The 17,170-nt window shown below is 40.4% G+C and overlaps 1 protein-coding gene across 1 annotated transcript in view; it reads right to left on the reverse strand.

The window, feature by feature from the left end:
* The window catches only part of COPB2 (COPI coat complex subunit beta 2), a 31,144-nt gene extending 25,673 nt beyond the window's left edge, over positions 1 to 5,471 (reverse strand). The window contains exon 1 of the mRNA XM_058730032.1: positions 5,336 to 5,471. Coding sequence (XP_058586015.1) covers positions 5,336 to 5,338 — 3 coding nt within the window. The 5' untranslated portion in view covers positions 5,339 to 5,471. The remainder of the gene's footprint in view (positions 1 to 5,335) is intronic.
* Between the last annotated feature and the right edge of the window lie 11,699 nt (positions 5,472 to 17,170).

Consider the following 17,170-nt stretch of genomic DNA (forward strand, 5'->3'; position numbering starts at 1 on the left):
AATATCTAAGTAAGCATACATAAAATATCCACTAAATCACAATGTTGTGCCCATGTCATGAGTGTCCTATTCGAAAATATTCTAAAGTGTTATTCATGAAGTCTTAGTAATCCTAAACTATATCAATCAAAACAGTATGATACTGGCATAAAAACACATAGATCAATGGAACAGAACAGAGAACCCAGAAATAAATTCATGCATATATGGTCAATTAGCCTGCCAAAAAGAAGCCAAGAATATACAATGGGAAAAGGATGGTCTCTTCAATAAATGTTTGGCAAACTGGACAGCCATATGCAAAAGAATAAAACTGGACCACTATCTTACACCACAGTTAATTTTACAAAAATTGACTCAAAATGGATTAAAGACTTGAATGTAAAACCTGAAGCCATAAAACTAGAAGAAAACATAGGCAGCAAGCTCCTTGACACTGGTGTTGATGATTTTTTTGGATCTGACACCAAAAATAAAGGCAACAAAAGCAAAAATTAACAAGTGGGTCTACATCAAATAAAACGCTGCACAGCAAAGGAAACATCAGCAATGAATTTCATTTCATTTCATTTCATCAATGAAAAGACAACCTACTGAATGGGAGAAAATACCTGCAAATCATATATCTAGATAAGGGATCAATATTCAAAATATGTAAAGAACCCATACAACTCAAGAACAAAAAAAAAAAAATAATAAAAATAATCATCTAGTTAAAAATAGGCAGAGGTTCTGAATGGACATTTTTCCAAAGAAGACTACAGATGACCAATAGGTACATGAAAAATGTTCAATGTCACTAATCATCACAAGTCAAAACCATAATGAGATAGCACCTTACACCCATTAGAAGGGCTATTATCAAAACGAGAAGAAATAACAAGTGTCAGTGAGGATGTGAAGAAAAGAGACCCTTGTGCACTGTTGGCTAGAATGTAAATTGGTGAAGCCACTATTGGAAAACAGTGTGGAGGCTCCCCCCACAACCTCCCACCTCTGCCAGAATTAAAAACAGAACTACCATATGTATGACCTAGCAATTCCACTTCTGGGTATTTATCCAAAGAACAAGGAAAGCACCAACTTGGAAAGATATATACACCCCCATGTTCACTGTAGCATTATTTACAATAGCCATGACATCGAAACAATGTATAAGTGTCCATTGATGGATGAATGAAGAAAACATATGTAATATATGCATACTATACATATAATATTCCATTGTATATATGTACATAATACATATTACATATATTTATATATAATATTCCATTGTATACACACACAGGAATATTATTCAGCCATAAAAAAGAATGAAACCTTGCCGTTTGTGACAACATGGATGGACCTTGATAGTATTATGCTAAGTCAAATAAGTTGGAAAAAGACAAACACTATATGACCTCACTTGTATGTAGAATCTTAAAAAAAAAAAATAAACACACACACACACACTAAACAGCTCAAGCTCATACATTCAGAGAACAGATCGGTGGTTGCCAGAAGCAAGGGGTGGGGATGGGCACAATGGATGGAGGAGGTCAAAGGGTACAAACTTCCAGTAATAAAATAATTAAGTCCTGGGGATATAATGTACAACACGGTGACTAGTTAATAATACTGTGTTGTATATATCAAAGTTGCTTAGACCTTAAAAGTTATCACAAAAAAAAATTACTCTAACCACATATAGCGATGGATGTTAACTAGACTTACTGTTGTGACCATTTCACAATATATACATATGCTAAGTCATTATATTGTACACATGGAATTAACATAACATTATTTCCATTATACCTCAATAAAAAAATTGATTTCTTCAGAGAAAAGTATTTTGGCAACAGTATTAGTAAATACTAGATGAATGGGATGTGTGATCAATATGGGTTATATCCAAGCCCTTTGGAGGCAAATGGAATATTTATAACATTTTAATGGATTTAAAGTTATAGGAACCTAACGTACTTAATTAGGAACCTAACTGATGCATTACTTAGTAATCTAATACAAGAACCTAATTCTAATTAGAACAATTTTAAACAAAAATTAAAATACTCTTGGGGCCCCTGGGTGGCTCAGTCGGTTAAGCATCCGACTTCAGCTCAGGTCATGATCTCGCGGTCTGTGAGTTCGAGCCCCGCTTCGGGCTCTGGGCTGATGGCTCAGAGCCTGGAGCCTGCTTCCAATTCTGTGTCTCCCTCTCTCTCTGCCCCTCCCCCGTTCATGCTCTGTCTCTCTCTGTCTCAAAAATAAATAAACGTTAAAAAAAAAAATTAAAAAAAAAATTAAAATACTCTTGAGTCAGAAAATGGTAATAGTTTAAAACAGCTTTTTTCAACCTGGATTCATCTACACCACAGACAAGAAAATGATGTGAATAAAGTATTTTCTCAATTCTCCCAAGAATACTTACCATTCTAGAAAAAAAGTTAATTCATTATAAACAGTGATACCTTTGGATTTAGTCTTAATTCTCTCTTGGACACAGATTAGGGAAGACTGATTTAAAATGTTTCCCCTTCGACAGGTTTTAAACACAACCGAAAAGTTTATTTGGCAAGTTGAGTTACTGCGGAATCTTTATTTCTGTAATCTTCCAGAATGATCATGAATGGAACAGAAATTTAAGGTTACTTTTCAACACAAAATGAAGATCACTAGATATTTTCAGCAGAGATAATTTTCTGAAACAAAGCAAACGCCTCACAAGGCTTTTATTCATCTACTACTTCCAACCCTGTTATCACTTCTATACACGCCTCTCCCACTTTTAGCAATAACCTAGATCTCTTTACTTTAAAAGATCAGAGTTCTTTGGCTCTTCTCTACAATCACCAAAAAATGTTTCCACTGCTGTGCCTTTCTCTCCATCTCAAACTCTCCATTTTCAAATCACCATCCTGACACTTCTTGGTCATTCAGGGAAGCAGGACTTTTTACTTCATCCTTTTCTCAATTTTGCCTCATTAATTTGCAGGACAAATTTCAACTCCTTTTGCTGGTCTCTTCAGAGTGAACAAACATGAAATGTCTATTGTGTGCCAGGAACCACAGTGGGGGCTTTCACGTAAGCCAGCACATCTCACACTTTTCCTCTAGCAAATGAGGAAATCCATCACTTACAAACTGTATATATTTTACCATATGGATGTTTAATGATTACTGAGTAAAAGTGATGCTATGGAAAGTTGGGCCGGGGGACTAAGCAACCCTAGAATACTTCCAAGTATCCCTAATTCACAAATCCCAGTTTAAAAAGCACATATGAAATCTCTTGTTACATTTCTCCCAACATTTAAGTGACTACTTTGAATGAGACACTGTATTAGACACTCTAGGATACAAACACGAGTAAGATATTCACACTGTACCCTTCGTTCTAAATGCCTCCATTTTCCAAAAACTGGATGCATTTGGGACTCTTTTTTTTTTTTAATGTTTATTTATTTTTGAGAGAGAGAGAGAGAGAGACAGACAGACTGTGAGCAGGGGAGAGGTAATGAGAAGGGGAGACACAGAATCCGAAGCAGGCTCCAGGCTCTGAGCTGTCAGCACAGAGCCCGACGCGGGGCTCGAACTCACGGACCGTGAGATAATGACCTGAGCCCAAGTTGGACGCTTAACTGACTGAGCCACCCAGGCGTCCCCATTTAGGACTCATCTTAAATGCTGCTGCCACCAATAAAATCTTTTGGATTACCTTAGCCAGAACTATCCTTTCCTAAGGGATCTTATAGAAGTTAATTTTAACCTTTAACATTTGTATACGTATCTCTTTTTGCTTTATAGAGTTGATTCTTCTTAAGGGCAGGGTCATTGCTTTACTCATGTCTTTATCTCCACAGCATCTTCTATATTTGGATATGGGGTTTAAGGACAGATGGTATAATCCAGGTCTAGGGAATTATGCTGCACCCAAATTTCAGTTCTGCCACTCATTTCAAATATGCAGTAATGGGCAAGTTTACTTAGAACTTCTCTCAGGTTCGACATTAAGTAAAACGGGGATAATACTTTTATCTACGTCTTAGTGTTATGAGAATTAAATTCAGTGTTAAGCAGTTAGAATAGTGCCTGGCCTATCATAACTGCTCCATAAACACTTCTTATAACTTATTCTCCCAGCTGTTGAAAGACTTAGGAGGCAAATGATTAGCAAATTGCATGGGCACATAGTAAACACTCTATGGTAAACAAGTGAAAAAATAAATTCGTATTTGTATCTCATTAAAAAGATTTTAAATGTATTAAAGAATGAAGGATATTTCGTTAGAAAATGTCCATTACTGAAAGCGCAGCAGATCCCAGACCAGAGCGGATCATTGGCAATATGAAGTAGGATCATTAAGAGACCTCAGATCTTGTTCAGGGACCCTTAACCTGGGGACCCAACGAAGTTCATGGATAAGGATAGGGGAGAGGTGGTCTCTAGTGAACCCACTGAATTTTTTGCAACGCTGTGTGCTTCTCTACCCATTATCCATAACTTTCACCAGTTTCCCTAAGGACTCAACCTCTGCTGTAATCCCAACTCTGCCTCAATTAGCTTTTTACAAACTTTTTTTTTTTTTTACCGCAATATACAGATTTTGGATTTATTAATCCCAAAGTTCTTCAAGCTCCAAAATCTCTGAACCTATGCTCCATAACAAGTAAAAAGTGGGGGGGGGGGGGGGGGGGTGCAGGATAATGTTTAAATACAGAATACCGACTTTCTTACTTTTTTGCAGAAATCATATCCTCACACTATTGTACTTTTTTTCTTCTTATTAGAACACTCTTGGGCAAAAGTACTTTAGGGTATTTTTGAGGGTGAGAATGACAATAAAAAAGTGCTACCTGTCCTGACTGCCATTCTTACCAGGCACTATCCTTGCAAATGCAGAAAAGCACACCAGTTTTATAAGCAACATCCTAACCCTTCTTTGCCCCCTTGAAACTTAAAGTGGGATGCCAAAGCATTCGAAATTCCACTTTGAACTCCATATACACTTTATTTACCTATTTCAGAGGGAATGCTTTTCTGTTTAAGATCGTCAGTGCGGTCAGCACACGTTATTATAGCAAGAACAAGCCCAACATGAGAGTACGGTCAGCTGCCGCCGTGTTAAGGGCAGAATGAGGTAGTTTTGTCAAAGCCCAGGCACTGCGTCTCCAAACCACCTCAGATTCCTGGGCCCCACCGCCGCCGCCTCCCTCAAAAAACTCAAACCGGACCAGGACCCCGCAAGGCCTGAGGCGGCGGCCGCATCCGCAGCCCGCACTCCAGCAGCTCAAGGCTGACCTCAGACGAAAAGGCCCCGCTCCCTCCTGCAGGGTCTGGACCTACCATCGCTCCGTTGGTCAGAGCCCGGGAGCCCGCACTTGCCACCGGCGACGCAGACCCTGAGAGACCCACCGACCTGCTGCCGGCCGACTGACTGACGTGGAACTTCCGGGAGGCGATTCTCGCGATAATGGAAGCCAGGCCGCTAGCGCCTGCGCAAACGCGACGCAGGGTGGCCGTTTTCCAACGCCCTTCTCAGTTTCCCAGGCAACGCGGCCTTCTAAACTGTCCTGAGCCGAAGGGTTTGAGAAGGCTGCGTGTGGTCTTTAACCACCAAACGAAATGGACTCGATCCCGTGAGGGGAGACTGAGAACTAGAAACCGAGAGAGAAAAAAAAGATGAGAAAAACGAAATGCTTAATCCCTTTGGACGCTAACGGCAGGGGGAGCACCGCCGTAGTGGAGTTGTGGTTTGAGGAGCCGCGTCCGCCTCTTCCGACTCTGGCTCTGATGGGAGGGAACGGGAGAGGAGGCGGAGCACGGGTCCGACGCCTCAGTACTAAGGTGGCCAGAGAACTAGGACCAGGAAATTCTCTGCGAGCCCTGGACCGAGCGCCGAGTGAGCTGGGAAGAAATGGCCAGACTCAGGGCCGGGCTTGAGGCCTGTAAGCTTGCAGGGAGGCCAAGAGCCTTCAGTCTGGAGCCCCCAGGAGATAGGGATTCCAATCACGCATGATCATTTGTTACTGAGCATCGACTGTGTTATTCATTTATTTAACAAATATTTATCGATCTTCAGCTGTGTGCTAGACATACTTTCCTCTCAAACCCTTCCATCAAACTGAATTATCTCCATTTGACTAATGAGGAAACTAAAGTTCAAAGAAGTGTCCTGACCAAGGCCACATAGTAAGTGGTGGAGTCGGGATTTCATCCCAGATTCATGTGTCCTCAGAGTCCCGTGATCTTTCTACTACATCAGAGTATCTCTTCATAGAGGTAACTGTAGAAAGGACATGAGCCACAGGTTGCAAAAACTGCGAGAGCATTTGCCTGTCACCATCTTCCTATATTCCTGCTTTTATTTTGTTTTAAACACCGTGGGCCAAATAAAAACTTGTTACGTTTAAATGAGTACCTCTGGCCTGACAGAAGCCTTGGCTTTTTAAGACCTCTGTATTTTCAGAAAGGCAAAAAGTGTGTGTGTGTGTGTGTGTGTGTGTGTAGAAACATTCAGAGAGAGACATGGACTCTGCGTGTCTTTTAATGAGAGCTTTGCTGCTAATGTGATCTCTTTGTGGGCCTCAGTTTTCCTGATATTAAAAATAGGTTGTGGCCGCCTGGGTGGCTCAGTTGGTTAAGCCAGAGGACCTCGGCTCAGGTCACGATCTCCCTGTTGGTGGGTTTGAGCCCCAGGTAGGGATCTGTGCTGAGGGCTCAGAGCCTGGAGCCTGCTTCTGATTCTGTGTCTCCCTCTCTCTCTGACCTTCACCTGCTCATGCTCTCTCTCTGTCTCTCTCTGAAAAATAAACATTTAAAAAAAATAGGCTGGATAATCTCTAAAGATCTTTCCATTTCTACTATTCTGTGTTTTTGCAGTATTTAATAGAAGAGTGGGTCTGGAACTGGATTTTAATGCCAGCAGTTTTATCTTATGAAATATAAATTGAGAAGAGTTTGTTGAAAATTTTATGAATTCAAACTATATGTAATTTGCTTGAATAGTGGAGCTTCTAATATTTCTGATTCCTGGATACTCTTGCACTTGAGAAAGTATCTTAAGACTTGGCACATTACCAAGCAATACAAAATAACATATCATCTCTATCCTCAAGGCACTCAGTTGGGGATACTTAAATCCTTAAATACACTAGGCACCCAAGGATTTATTTAGTTAGTATTGATGAGAGCTGAGCCCCCCGTGTCACACTCACTGTGACTCTACCTTTTCTCATTTTTCCCACTGCAGTTAACCAACATTAAGTTCTGCAGTTGTATACTATAAATTCATTCTTCTTTCAACCATTACATACTGAATTTGTACTATATCCAAAGCACTATACTAGGTGCTGCCTATAAAAATTTTAGACCTATAAAAATTTAGTCTTGGATTTGGTTAAAAGAAATTCCATTTTAAATAAGATTCTCAAATATGAACTAATAGATAAAATAACTAACTACATGTGTGTATATTCCTAAGTTTTCAATGGTGGGTTTAAAATCTTTTGTTTACTCTGTGGTTTAGAGGAGACTGGAAGGTTAGGAAAGTAGCTCTGGGGAAGAAAATAAATATGGACAAGCTTAGCAAATTGGTAAAGGATTTCCCAAGAGGTTGATTGCAATTGATCAACAGATCTTAAAGTCTTACCTGGTCAATTTCTAGGATGACTGTTTCACCCCTTCCTTTTTTCCGCTGCTGTGAGAAATCCAAATGGAAGTTCAGTCAGCAATGCCTCTATCAGTACTCTGTATACACCTTGCTCTCCCCATTCTATTCCCACCCCTTCATCAGAAGTTGAGGAAGTGAAAATAATTCCTGGAAAAGTCTAGTTGGCATTTTCAAAAAATAAAACTCTGTGTATGAATGTGTGTGTGTGTGTGTGATCATTTAGCAAAGTGGTGAGTAGGTACATGAACAATAGCCTAGTTTCTCTCTTCAAAGGGAGGTGAGTTATGTACAAATAATGAAATACTATACCAAATATGAGTACCCTGAGAAGTACCAATAAAGTACTCAAAGGATAAAATATCCAGCCAGGGATATCAGTTTGATAAAGGAGGAATAATGTGAGCAGGACTTTGAGTTAAAGAGAACGTGGTATATTTGAGAACCACAAAAGTCCAGTTTGCCTGGTATTTGTTTAGGACACTGAGGGAAAAGCATGGAGAGGAAGGACAGAGCTAGAGCCTGAAGATTCTTAAATAGGGAGGAATTGGACTTTAATCCAGTAAGCAATTTGGAACCATTAAACCAGAAAAGAAACCTGTTCATACCTGCACTCTGTAAGATTTACCATTTGTTGATGTGTATGAACAAATGGATTGGGACAGTGAAATACTACACAAGTTTAAGGGAAGTAAGTGTGGAAATAATGGTTATGAATGAATTTTATTGAGTGTCCACTATGTACTCAGCATGAGAATATGCACTTTGCATATTGGGATTCATACAGTAGTACTAAAAGACTTTATTTTCTCCAACTTCTAGATGAGAAACTGAGATCTGCTTGGTGCAGTGATATGCTCCATGCCACACTGCTCAAGAATGAGTGACAGCCTTGAGATATGAATCCAAGTTTATCTCCAAAACAAGTGCTGTTTGTTTTTTTCAATAGCATCTTTTAAAGTTTATATATTTTGAGAAAGATACCGACAGCATGAGCAGGGGAGGGGCAGAGAGAGAGGAAGAGAGAGAGAATCCCAACCAGGCCCTACGCATCAGTGCAGGGTCTGACGCGGGACTCAAACTCATGAACCACAAGATCATGACCTGAGCTGAAATCAAGAGTTGGACGCCCAACTGACTGAGCCACCTAGGTGCCCCAACAAATGCTGTTTTTACTAGACTGACATTTCTTCCTTTTTCACTAAGAAGCTAAAATCAACAAGATACACAAATGATTTGAGTTTGTTGTGAATTAAGGGGTTGGGAGGTATCCTTTTTTTTTTTTTCAATATATGAAGTTTATTGTCATATTGGTTTCCATACAACACCCAGTGTTCATCCCAAAAGGTGCCCTCCTCAATACCCATCACCCACCCTCCCCTCCCTCTCACCCCCTCATCAACCCTCAGTTTGTTCTCAGTTTTTAAGAGTCTCTTATGCTTTGGCTCTCTCCCACTCTAACCTCTTTTTTTTTCCTTCCCCTCCCCCATGGGTTTCTGTTAAGTTTCTCAGGATCCACATAAGAGTGAAAACATACGGTATCTGTCTTTCTCTATATGGCTTATTTCACTTAGCATCACACTATCCAGTTCCATCCATGTTGCTACAAAGGGCCATATTTCATTCTTTCTCATTGCCACGTAGTACTCCATTGTGTATATAAACCACAATTTCTTTATCCATTCATCAGTTGATGGACATTTAGGCTCTTTCCATAATTTGGCTATTGTTGAGAGTGCTGCTATAAACATTGGGGTACAAGTGCCCCTATGCATCAGTACTCCTGTATCCCTTGGGTAAATTCCTAGCAGTGCTGCTCCTGGGTCATAGGGTAAGTCTATTTTTAATTTTTTGAGGAACCTCCACACTGTTTCCAAAGTGGCTGCACCAATTTGCATTCCCACCAACAGTGCAAGAGGGTTCCCATTTCTCCACATCCTCTCGAGCATCTATAGTCTCCTGATTTGTTCATTTTGGCCACTCTGACTGACGTGAGGTAATATCTGAGTGTGGTTTTGATTTGTATTTCCCTGATGAGTAGTGACGTTGAGCATCTTTTCATGTGCCTGTTGGCCATCCTGATGTCTTCTTTAAAGAAGTGTCTATTCATGTTTTCTGCCCATTTCTTCACTGGGTTATTTGTTTTTCAGGTGTGGAGTTTGGTGAGCTCTTTATAGATTTTGGATACTAGCCCTTTGTCCGATATGTCATTTGCAAATATCTTTTCCCATTCCGTTGGTTGCCTTTTAGTTTTGTTGGTTGTTTCCTTTGCTGTGCAGGAGCTTTTTATCTTCATAAGGTCCCAGCAGTTCATTTTTGCTTTTAATTCCCTTGCCTTTGGGGATGTGTCAAGTAAGAAATTGCTATGACTGAGGTCAGAGAGGTCTTTTCCTGCTTTCTCCTCTAGGGTTTTGATGGTTTCCTGTCTCACATTCAGGTCCTTTATCAGTTTTGAGTTTATTTTTGTGAATGGTGTGAGAAAGTGGTCTAGTTTCAATCTTCTGCATGTTGCTGTCCAGTTCTCCCAGCACCATTTGTTAAAGAGACTGTCTTTTTTCCATTGGATGTTCTTTCCTGCTTTGTCAAAGATTAGTTGGCCATATGTTTGTGGGTCTAGTTCTGGGGTTTCTATTCGATTCCATTGGTCTATGTGTCTGTTTTTGTACCAATACCATGCTGTCTTGATGATTACAGCTTTGTAGTAGAGGCTAAAGTCTGGGATTGTGATGCCTCCTGCTTTGGTCTTCTTCAAAATTACGTTGGCTATTCAGGGCCTTTTGTGGTTCCATATGAATTTTAGGATTGCTTGTTCTAGTTTCGAGAAGAATGCTGGTGCAATTTTGATTGGGATTGCATTGAATGTGTAGATAGCTTTGGGTAGTATTGACATTTTGACAATATTTATTCTTCCAATCCACGAGCACGGAATGTTTTTCCATTTCTTTATATCATCTTCAATTTCCTTCATAAGCTTTCTATAGTTTTCAGCATACAGATCTTTTACATCTTTGGTTAGATTTATCCGTAGGTATTTTATGCTTCTTGGTGCAATTGTGAATGGGATCAGTTTCTTTATTTGTCTTTCTGTTGCTTCATTATTAGTGTATAAGAATGCAACTGATTTGTGTACATTGATTTTGTATCCTGCGACTTTGCTAAATTCATGTATCAGTTCTAGCAGGCTTTTGGTGGAGTCTATCGGATTTTCCATGTATAATATCATGTCATCTGCAAAAAGTGAAAGCTTGACTTCATCTTTGTCGATTTTGATGCCTTTGATTTCCTTTTGTTGTCTGATTGCTGATGCTAGAACTTCCAACACTATGTTAAACAACAGCGGTGAGAGTGGACATCCCTGTCGTGTTCCTGATCTCAGGGAAAAAGCTCTCAGTTTTTCCCCATTGAGAATGATGTTAGCTGTGGGCTTTTCATAAATGGCTTTTATGATGTTCAAGTATGTTCCTTCTATCCGACTTTCTCAAGTGTTTTTATTAAGAAAGGGTGCTGAATTTTGTCAAATGCCTTTTCTGCATCGATTGACAGGATCATATGGTTCTTATCTTTTTTTTTATTAAGGTGATGTATCATGTTGATGCATTTGCGAATGTTGAACCAGCCCTGCTGCCCAGGAATGAATGCCACTTGATCATGGTGAAGAATTCTTTTTATATGCTGTTGAATTCGATTTGCTAGTATCTTACTGAGAATTTTTGCATCCATATTCATCAGGGATATTGGCCTGTAGTTCTCTTTTTTTACTGGGTCTCTGTCTGGTTTAGGAATCAAAGTTATACTGTGAGTCTAGAAGTTTTCCTTCCCTTTCTATTTTTTGGAATAGCTTGAGAAGGATAGGTATTATCTCTGCTTTAAACGTCTGGTAGAACTCCCCTGGGAAGCCATCTGGTCCTGGACTCTTATTTGTTGGGAGATTTTTGATAACTGATTCAATTTATTCACTGATTATGGGTCTGTTCAAGCTTCCTATTTCCTCCTGATTGAGTTTTGGAAGTGTGTGGGTGTTTAGGAATTTGTCCATTTCTTCCAGGTTGTCCCATTTGTTGGCATATAATTTTTCATAGTATTCCCTGATAATTGTTTGTATTTCTGAGGGATTGGTTGTAATAACTCCATTTTCATTAATGATTTTATCTATTTGGGTCATCTCCCTTTTCTTTTTGAGAAGACTGGCTAAAGGTTTATCAATTTTGTTTACTTTTTCAAAAAACCAACTCTTGGTTTCGTTGATCTGTTCTACAGTTTTTTTAGATTCTATATTGTTTATTTCTGCTCTGATCTTTATTATTTCTCTTCTTCTGCTGGGTTTGGGGTGTCTTTGCTGTTCTGCTTCTATTTCCTTTAGGTATGTTGTTAGATCTTGTATTTGGGATTTTTCTTGTTTCTTGAGATAGGCCTGGATTGCAATGTGTTTTCCTCTCAGGACTGCCTTCGCTGCGTCCCAAAGCGTTTGGATTGTTGTATTTTCATTTTCATTTGTTTACATATATTTTTAAATTTCTTCTCTAATTGCCTGGTTGACCCACTCATTCTTTAGTAGGGTGTTCTTTAACCTCCATGCTTTTGGAGGTTTTCCAGACTTTTTCCTGTGTTTGATTTCAAGCTTCATAGCATTGTGGTCTGAAAGTATGCATGGTATTATCTCAATTCTTGTATACTTATGAAGGGCTGTTTTGTGACCCAGTATGTGATCTATCTTGGAGAATGTTCCATGTGCACTCGAGAAGAAAGAATATTCTGTTGTTTTGGGATGCAGAGTTCTAAATATATCTGTCAAGTCCATCTGATCCAATGTATCATTCAGGGCCCTTGTTTCTTTATTGACCGTGTGTCTAGATGATCTATCCATTTCTGTAAGTGGAGTGTTAAAGTCCCCTGCAATGACCACATTCTTATCAATAAAGTTGCTTATGTTTATGAGCAATTGTTTTATATATTTGGGGGCTCCCATATTTGGTGCATAGACATTTATAATTGTTAGCTCTTCCTGATGGATAGACCCTGTGATTATTATATAATGTCCTTCTTCATCTCTTGTTACAGCCTTTAATTTAAAGTCTAGTTTGTCTGATATAAGTATGGCTACTCCAGCTTTCTTTTGACTTCCAGTAGCATGATAAATAGTTCTCCATCCCCTCACTTTCAATCTGAAGGTGTCCTCATGTCTAAAATGAGTCTCTTAAACTTAACAGAAACCCATGGGGGAGGGGAAGGAAAAAAAAAAAAAGAGGTTAGAGTGGGAGAGAGCCAAAGCATAAGAGACTGTTAAAAACTGAGAACAAACTGAGGGTTGATGAGGGGGTGGGAGGGAGGGGAGGGTGGGTGTTGGGTATTGAGGAAGGCACCTTTTGGGATGAGCACTGGGTGTTGTATGGAAACCAATTTGACAATAAATTTCATATATTAAAAAAAATAAATAAAATAAAATGAGTCTCTTGTAGACAGCAAATGGATGGGTCTTGTTTTTTTATCCATTCTGATACCCTATGTCTTTTGGTTGGCACATTTAGTCCATTTACGTTCAGTGTTATTATAGAAAGAGATGGGTTTAGAGTCATTGTGATGTCTGTAGGTTTCATGCTTGTAGCGATGTCTCTGGTACTTTGTCTCACAGGATCCCCCTTAGGATCTCTTGTAGGGCTGTTGAGTGGTGACGAATTCCTTCAGTTTTTGTTTGTTTGGTAAGACCTTTATCTCTCCTTCTATTCTAAATGACAGACTTGCTGGATAAAGGATTCTCGGCTGCATATTTTTTTCTGTTCAATACATTGAAGATCTCCTGCCATTCCTTTCTGACCTGCCAAGTTTCAGTAGAGAGATTGGTCACAAGTCTTATAGGTCTCCCTTTATATGTTAGAGCACGTTTATCCCTAGCTGCTTTCAGAATTTTCTCTTTATCCTTTTATTTTTCCAGTTTCACTATGATATGTCGTACAGAAGATCGATTCAAGTTACGTCTGAAGGGAGTTCTCTGTGCCTCTTGGATTTCAATGCCTTTTTCCTTCCCCAAATCAGGGAAGTTCTCAGCTATTATTTCTTCAAGTACACCTTCAGCACCTTTCCCTCTCTCTTCCTCCTCTGGAATACCAATTATGCGTAGATTATTTCTCTTTAGTGCATCACTTACTTAGTTCTCTAATTTTCCCCTCATACTCCTGGATTTTTTTCTCTCTTTTTCTCAGCTTCCTCTTTTTCCATAATTTTATCTTCTAGTTCACCTATTCTCTCCTCTGCCTCTTCAAATGGTTGTTTCCATTTTATTTTGCAGCTCATTTATAGCATTTTTTAGCTCCTCCTGACTGTTCCTTAGTCCCTTGATCTCTGTAGCAATAGATTCTCTGCTGTCCTCTATATGGCTTTCAAGCCCAGCGATTAATTTTATGACTATTATTCTAAATTCACTTTCTGTTATATTGTTTAAATCCTTTTTGATCAGTTTGTTAGCTGTTGTTATTTCCTAGAGATTCTTTTGAGGGGAATTCTTCTGTTTGGTCATTTTGGATAGTCCCTGGAGTGGTGCGGAACTGCAGGGCACTTCCCCTGTGCTGTCTTGAATAACTTGTGTTGGTGGGTGGGGCCGCAGTCAGACCTGATGTCTGCCCCTAGCCCACCGCTGGGGCAACAATCAGACTGGTGTGTGCCTTCTCTTCCCCTCTCCTAGGGGCGGGATTCACTGTGGGGTGGCGTGGCCTGTCTGGGCTATTTGCACACTGCCAGGCTTGTGGTGCTGGGATCTGGCGTATTAGCTCGGGTGGATCGGCAAGGTGCACAGGGGCGGGAGGGAGAGGCTCAGCTCACTTATCCTTCGGTGATCCGCCTGGGGCGGGGGGGCCCTGCGGTACCAGGAGGGAGTCAGACCCGCCGCCAGAGGGATAGATCCGCAGAAGCACAGCGTTGGGTGTTTGCGTGGTGCAAGCAAGTTCCCTAGCAGGAACTGGTTCCCTTTGGGATTTTGGCTGGGGGATGGGTGAGGGAGATGGGGATGGGCTAGGGAGATGGCGCTGCTGAGCGCCTTTGTTCCCCGCCAAACTGTGCTCTGTTGTCCGGGGCTCAACAACTCTCCCTCCCGTTGTCCTCCAGCCTTCCTGCTCTCTGAGCAGAGCTGTTAGCTTATAACCTTCCAGATGTCAAGTCCCACTTGCTGTGGAAACACACTCCGTCCGGCCCCTCTGCTTTTGCCAGCCAGACTCGGGGACTCTGCTTTGCCGGCGGGCTGCCCCTCCACTCCGGCTTCCTCCCACCAGTCCATGTAGCGCGCACCGCCTCTCTGCCCTTCCTACCCTCTTCCGTGGGCCTCTCGTCTGCGCTTGGCTCCAGAGAATCCATTCTGCTAGTCTTATGGCAGTTTTCTGGGTTATTTAGGCAGGTGTAGGTGGAATCTAAGTGATCAGCAGGACACGGTGAGCCCAGCGTCCTCCTACGCCGCCATCTTCCCTCCTCCAATCTGGGGTTGGGAGGGATCCTAATGTTAATGTTTTGAACCTAAAGAACCTGGAGGAACACCTTTAATTAGAGTAAGAAGTGAAGCCAGTAAATGATGCAGGTAAGAAACACAGGAAAACTGTATGCCAGATACATCTAGGAAAACTATGCCACAAAAGGAAAAGACAGGGAGAACATAATAGGGTGACCAGCAGTCTAGATGGCTTTAGAGAATTTAAGGAGGTTTGATATTTAGAAAAAAACTATTGCCATTGAATTAAATGATTGCGAGGATACAAGTTGCCTTCAAAAAAGCATTTTCAGTTAAGTAATGCTAAGGGAAGCAGGTTTTCAAGGGATTAAGAAATGATTGGATGATAAGGAAATGGAAGTAGTGAGTACACACTATTTTAGCAAAAGAGTGGTATGAAAAGGCAAATATTGATGTCTCACTGAAAGTGAATCGATTGTTTCTGTATTTAGGGTGTAGGTGACATTACTTCATAATAACACTCCAAAGGGATGTACACAACTAAACAAACCTTTGCAGTGTGAGTAGGAATTAGCCAGAAAAATGTCAAGAAGGTTATATGCAGAGCATTTTAAGTGGAGGGAAGTGAGAGTTCGGTTTTCCCAGAGAACTAAAAGTGGTTTAGCATGTCTGGGCCAGATAGTAAGAAGGGGGAAGAATCGAGAAATGGGACTGGAAAGACAGATGAAGCTCAGATCTTGAAGGTCCATGATTGCCAGTTTAAGGAGTCTGGACTTTATTGGGAAGGCCCCAGGGAACCATTGAAGAATGTTAAGTAGGATAATCTTCATGCTCCATTACTGATTCATCATTGCGTGTCAGTTACTTTTCCTATTAAAGGAAATGTTAAGGTTATCAGCTGGATTTCTGCATGATGTGAGTAAGAAGAGTTTGACCACATAATCACATACCAACCATCAGCAGACTAAATTGAGTTGAAGAACCACTGAGCTGTCTTCCAAGAAAGAAGCTTGTGGACGCCCTACACTAGAGGCAAAAGCTTTGATCGCAAAAGCATTGATTATAGCGTGCTGTGCATTTCATCTGATTACCTTCTAAACATTTAAAAGTTGTTAAATTTACTCCATGTGATGTGGGACGGGGGATGAGGGAATGTTCACTTTTGTTTACCTGAAAGCATAAAAATCTAAATTTTTAGTAACGTTTTTGGTGTGGATATAAATTTTACCTTTTAAAAAAGATTGTATTAACCTCATATTTCCTTAATAAAAAAATTTTAGAGGAGGCAGTTCAAAATGAGCTTTGAAGGAAATGAAGGAAGTGATTACACAGATTGGAGTTGCCAGACATTGTAAGTATGGTAGCAGAATTGGAGGAATTTGTTGTCTGGTGACCTCCATAGTGTTTTCATATGTGAGGACATTCTATACCCCACTCTTCTCCTGTGGAAGGCTAAGACCACCAATGTTAAATCATGGGCAACAGACTCTGGAAACTTCCTCTGTCTTAGGGTTGTCTTGTGCGGAGAACTATCCTGGTCTTAGTTTCATTACGTGTGAAATAACGTTGGACAAAATGAACTCTGAAATCCCTTCCTGCTCCAAGCCTCTTTAGACTTTTGAGCGTGATTCTGTGTTCTTGTCAAATGAAGAGGGCAAAGGGTTGCAGGATGTGCTAATAGATATTTGTTTTTACTTCATGTGTCAAGGCAGTAGTTCTTCCCACATATTTCACAGCACATATTGCTCTTTTTCTCTGGAAGCCACCTTTAATCAGCACATTTTTGGTGAGGGTTCATTATCCTTTGAACAATACTGTATAAACCCGAGAGTCCTAGGGCTTAGAGCAAGGAGCCTGATGGATGTGAGGGGACCAGGAGCAGAGGCCCAAGTGTGCATGGTATGCAGAGGTCCTTGGTGAACATTTTGTAGCAACAAATGCTTAGCTTTCTTTCCTGAGAAAAGATTTTACAAAGTTTTACATAAGCAAGTTGATAGGTTTAGAGCAATTATGTTTCCTTAAGAATTATGTCCTTGTAAATGACAGTGCTGCATATAAATAAATGAATAATAATGACAAATAG

Source organism: Neofelis nebulosa, chromosome 5 (genome assembly GCF_028018385.1).
Source record: "Neofelis nebulosa isolate mNeoNeb1 chromosome 5, mNeoNeb1.pri, whole genome shotgun sequence".
Classification (NCBI taxonomy): domain Eukaryota; kingdom Metazoa; phylum Chordata; class Mammalia; order Carnivora; family Felidae; genus Neofelis; species Neofelis nebulosa.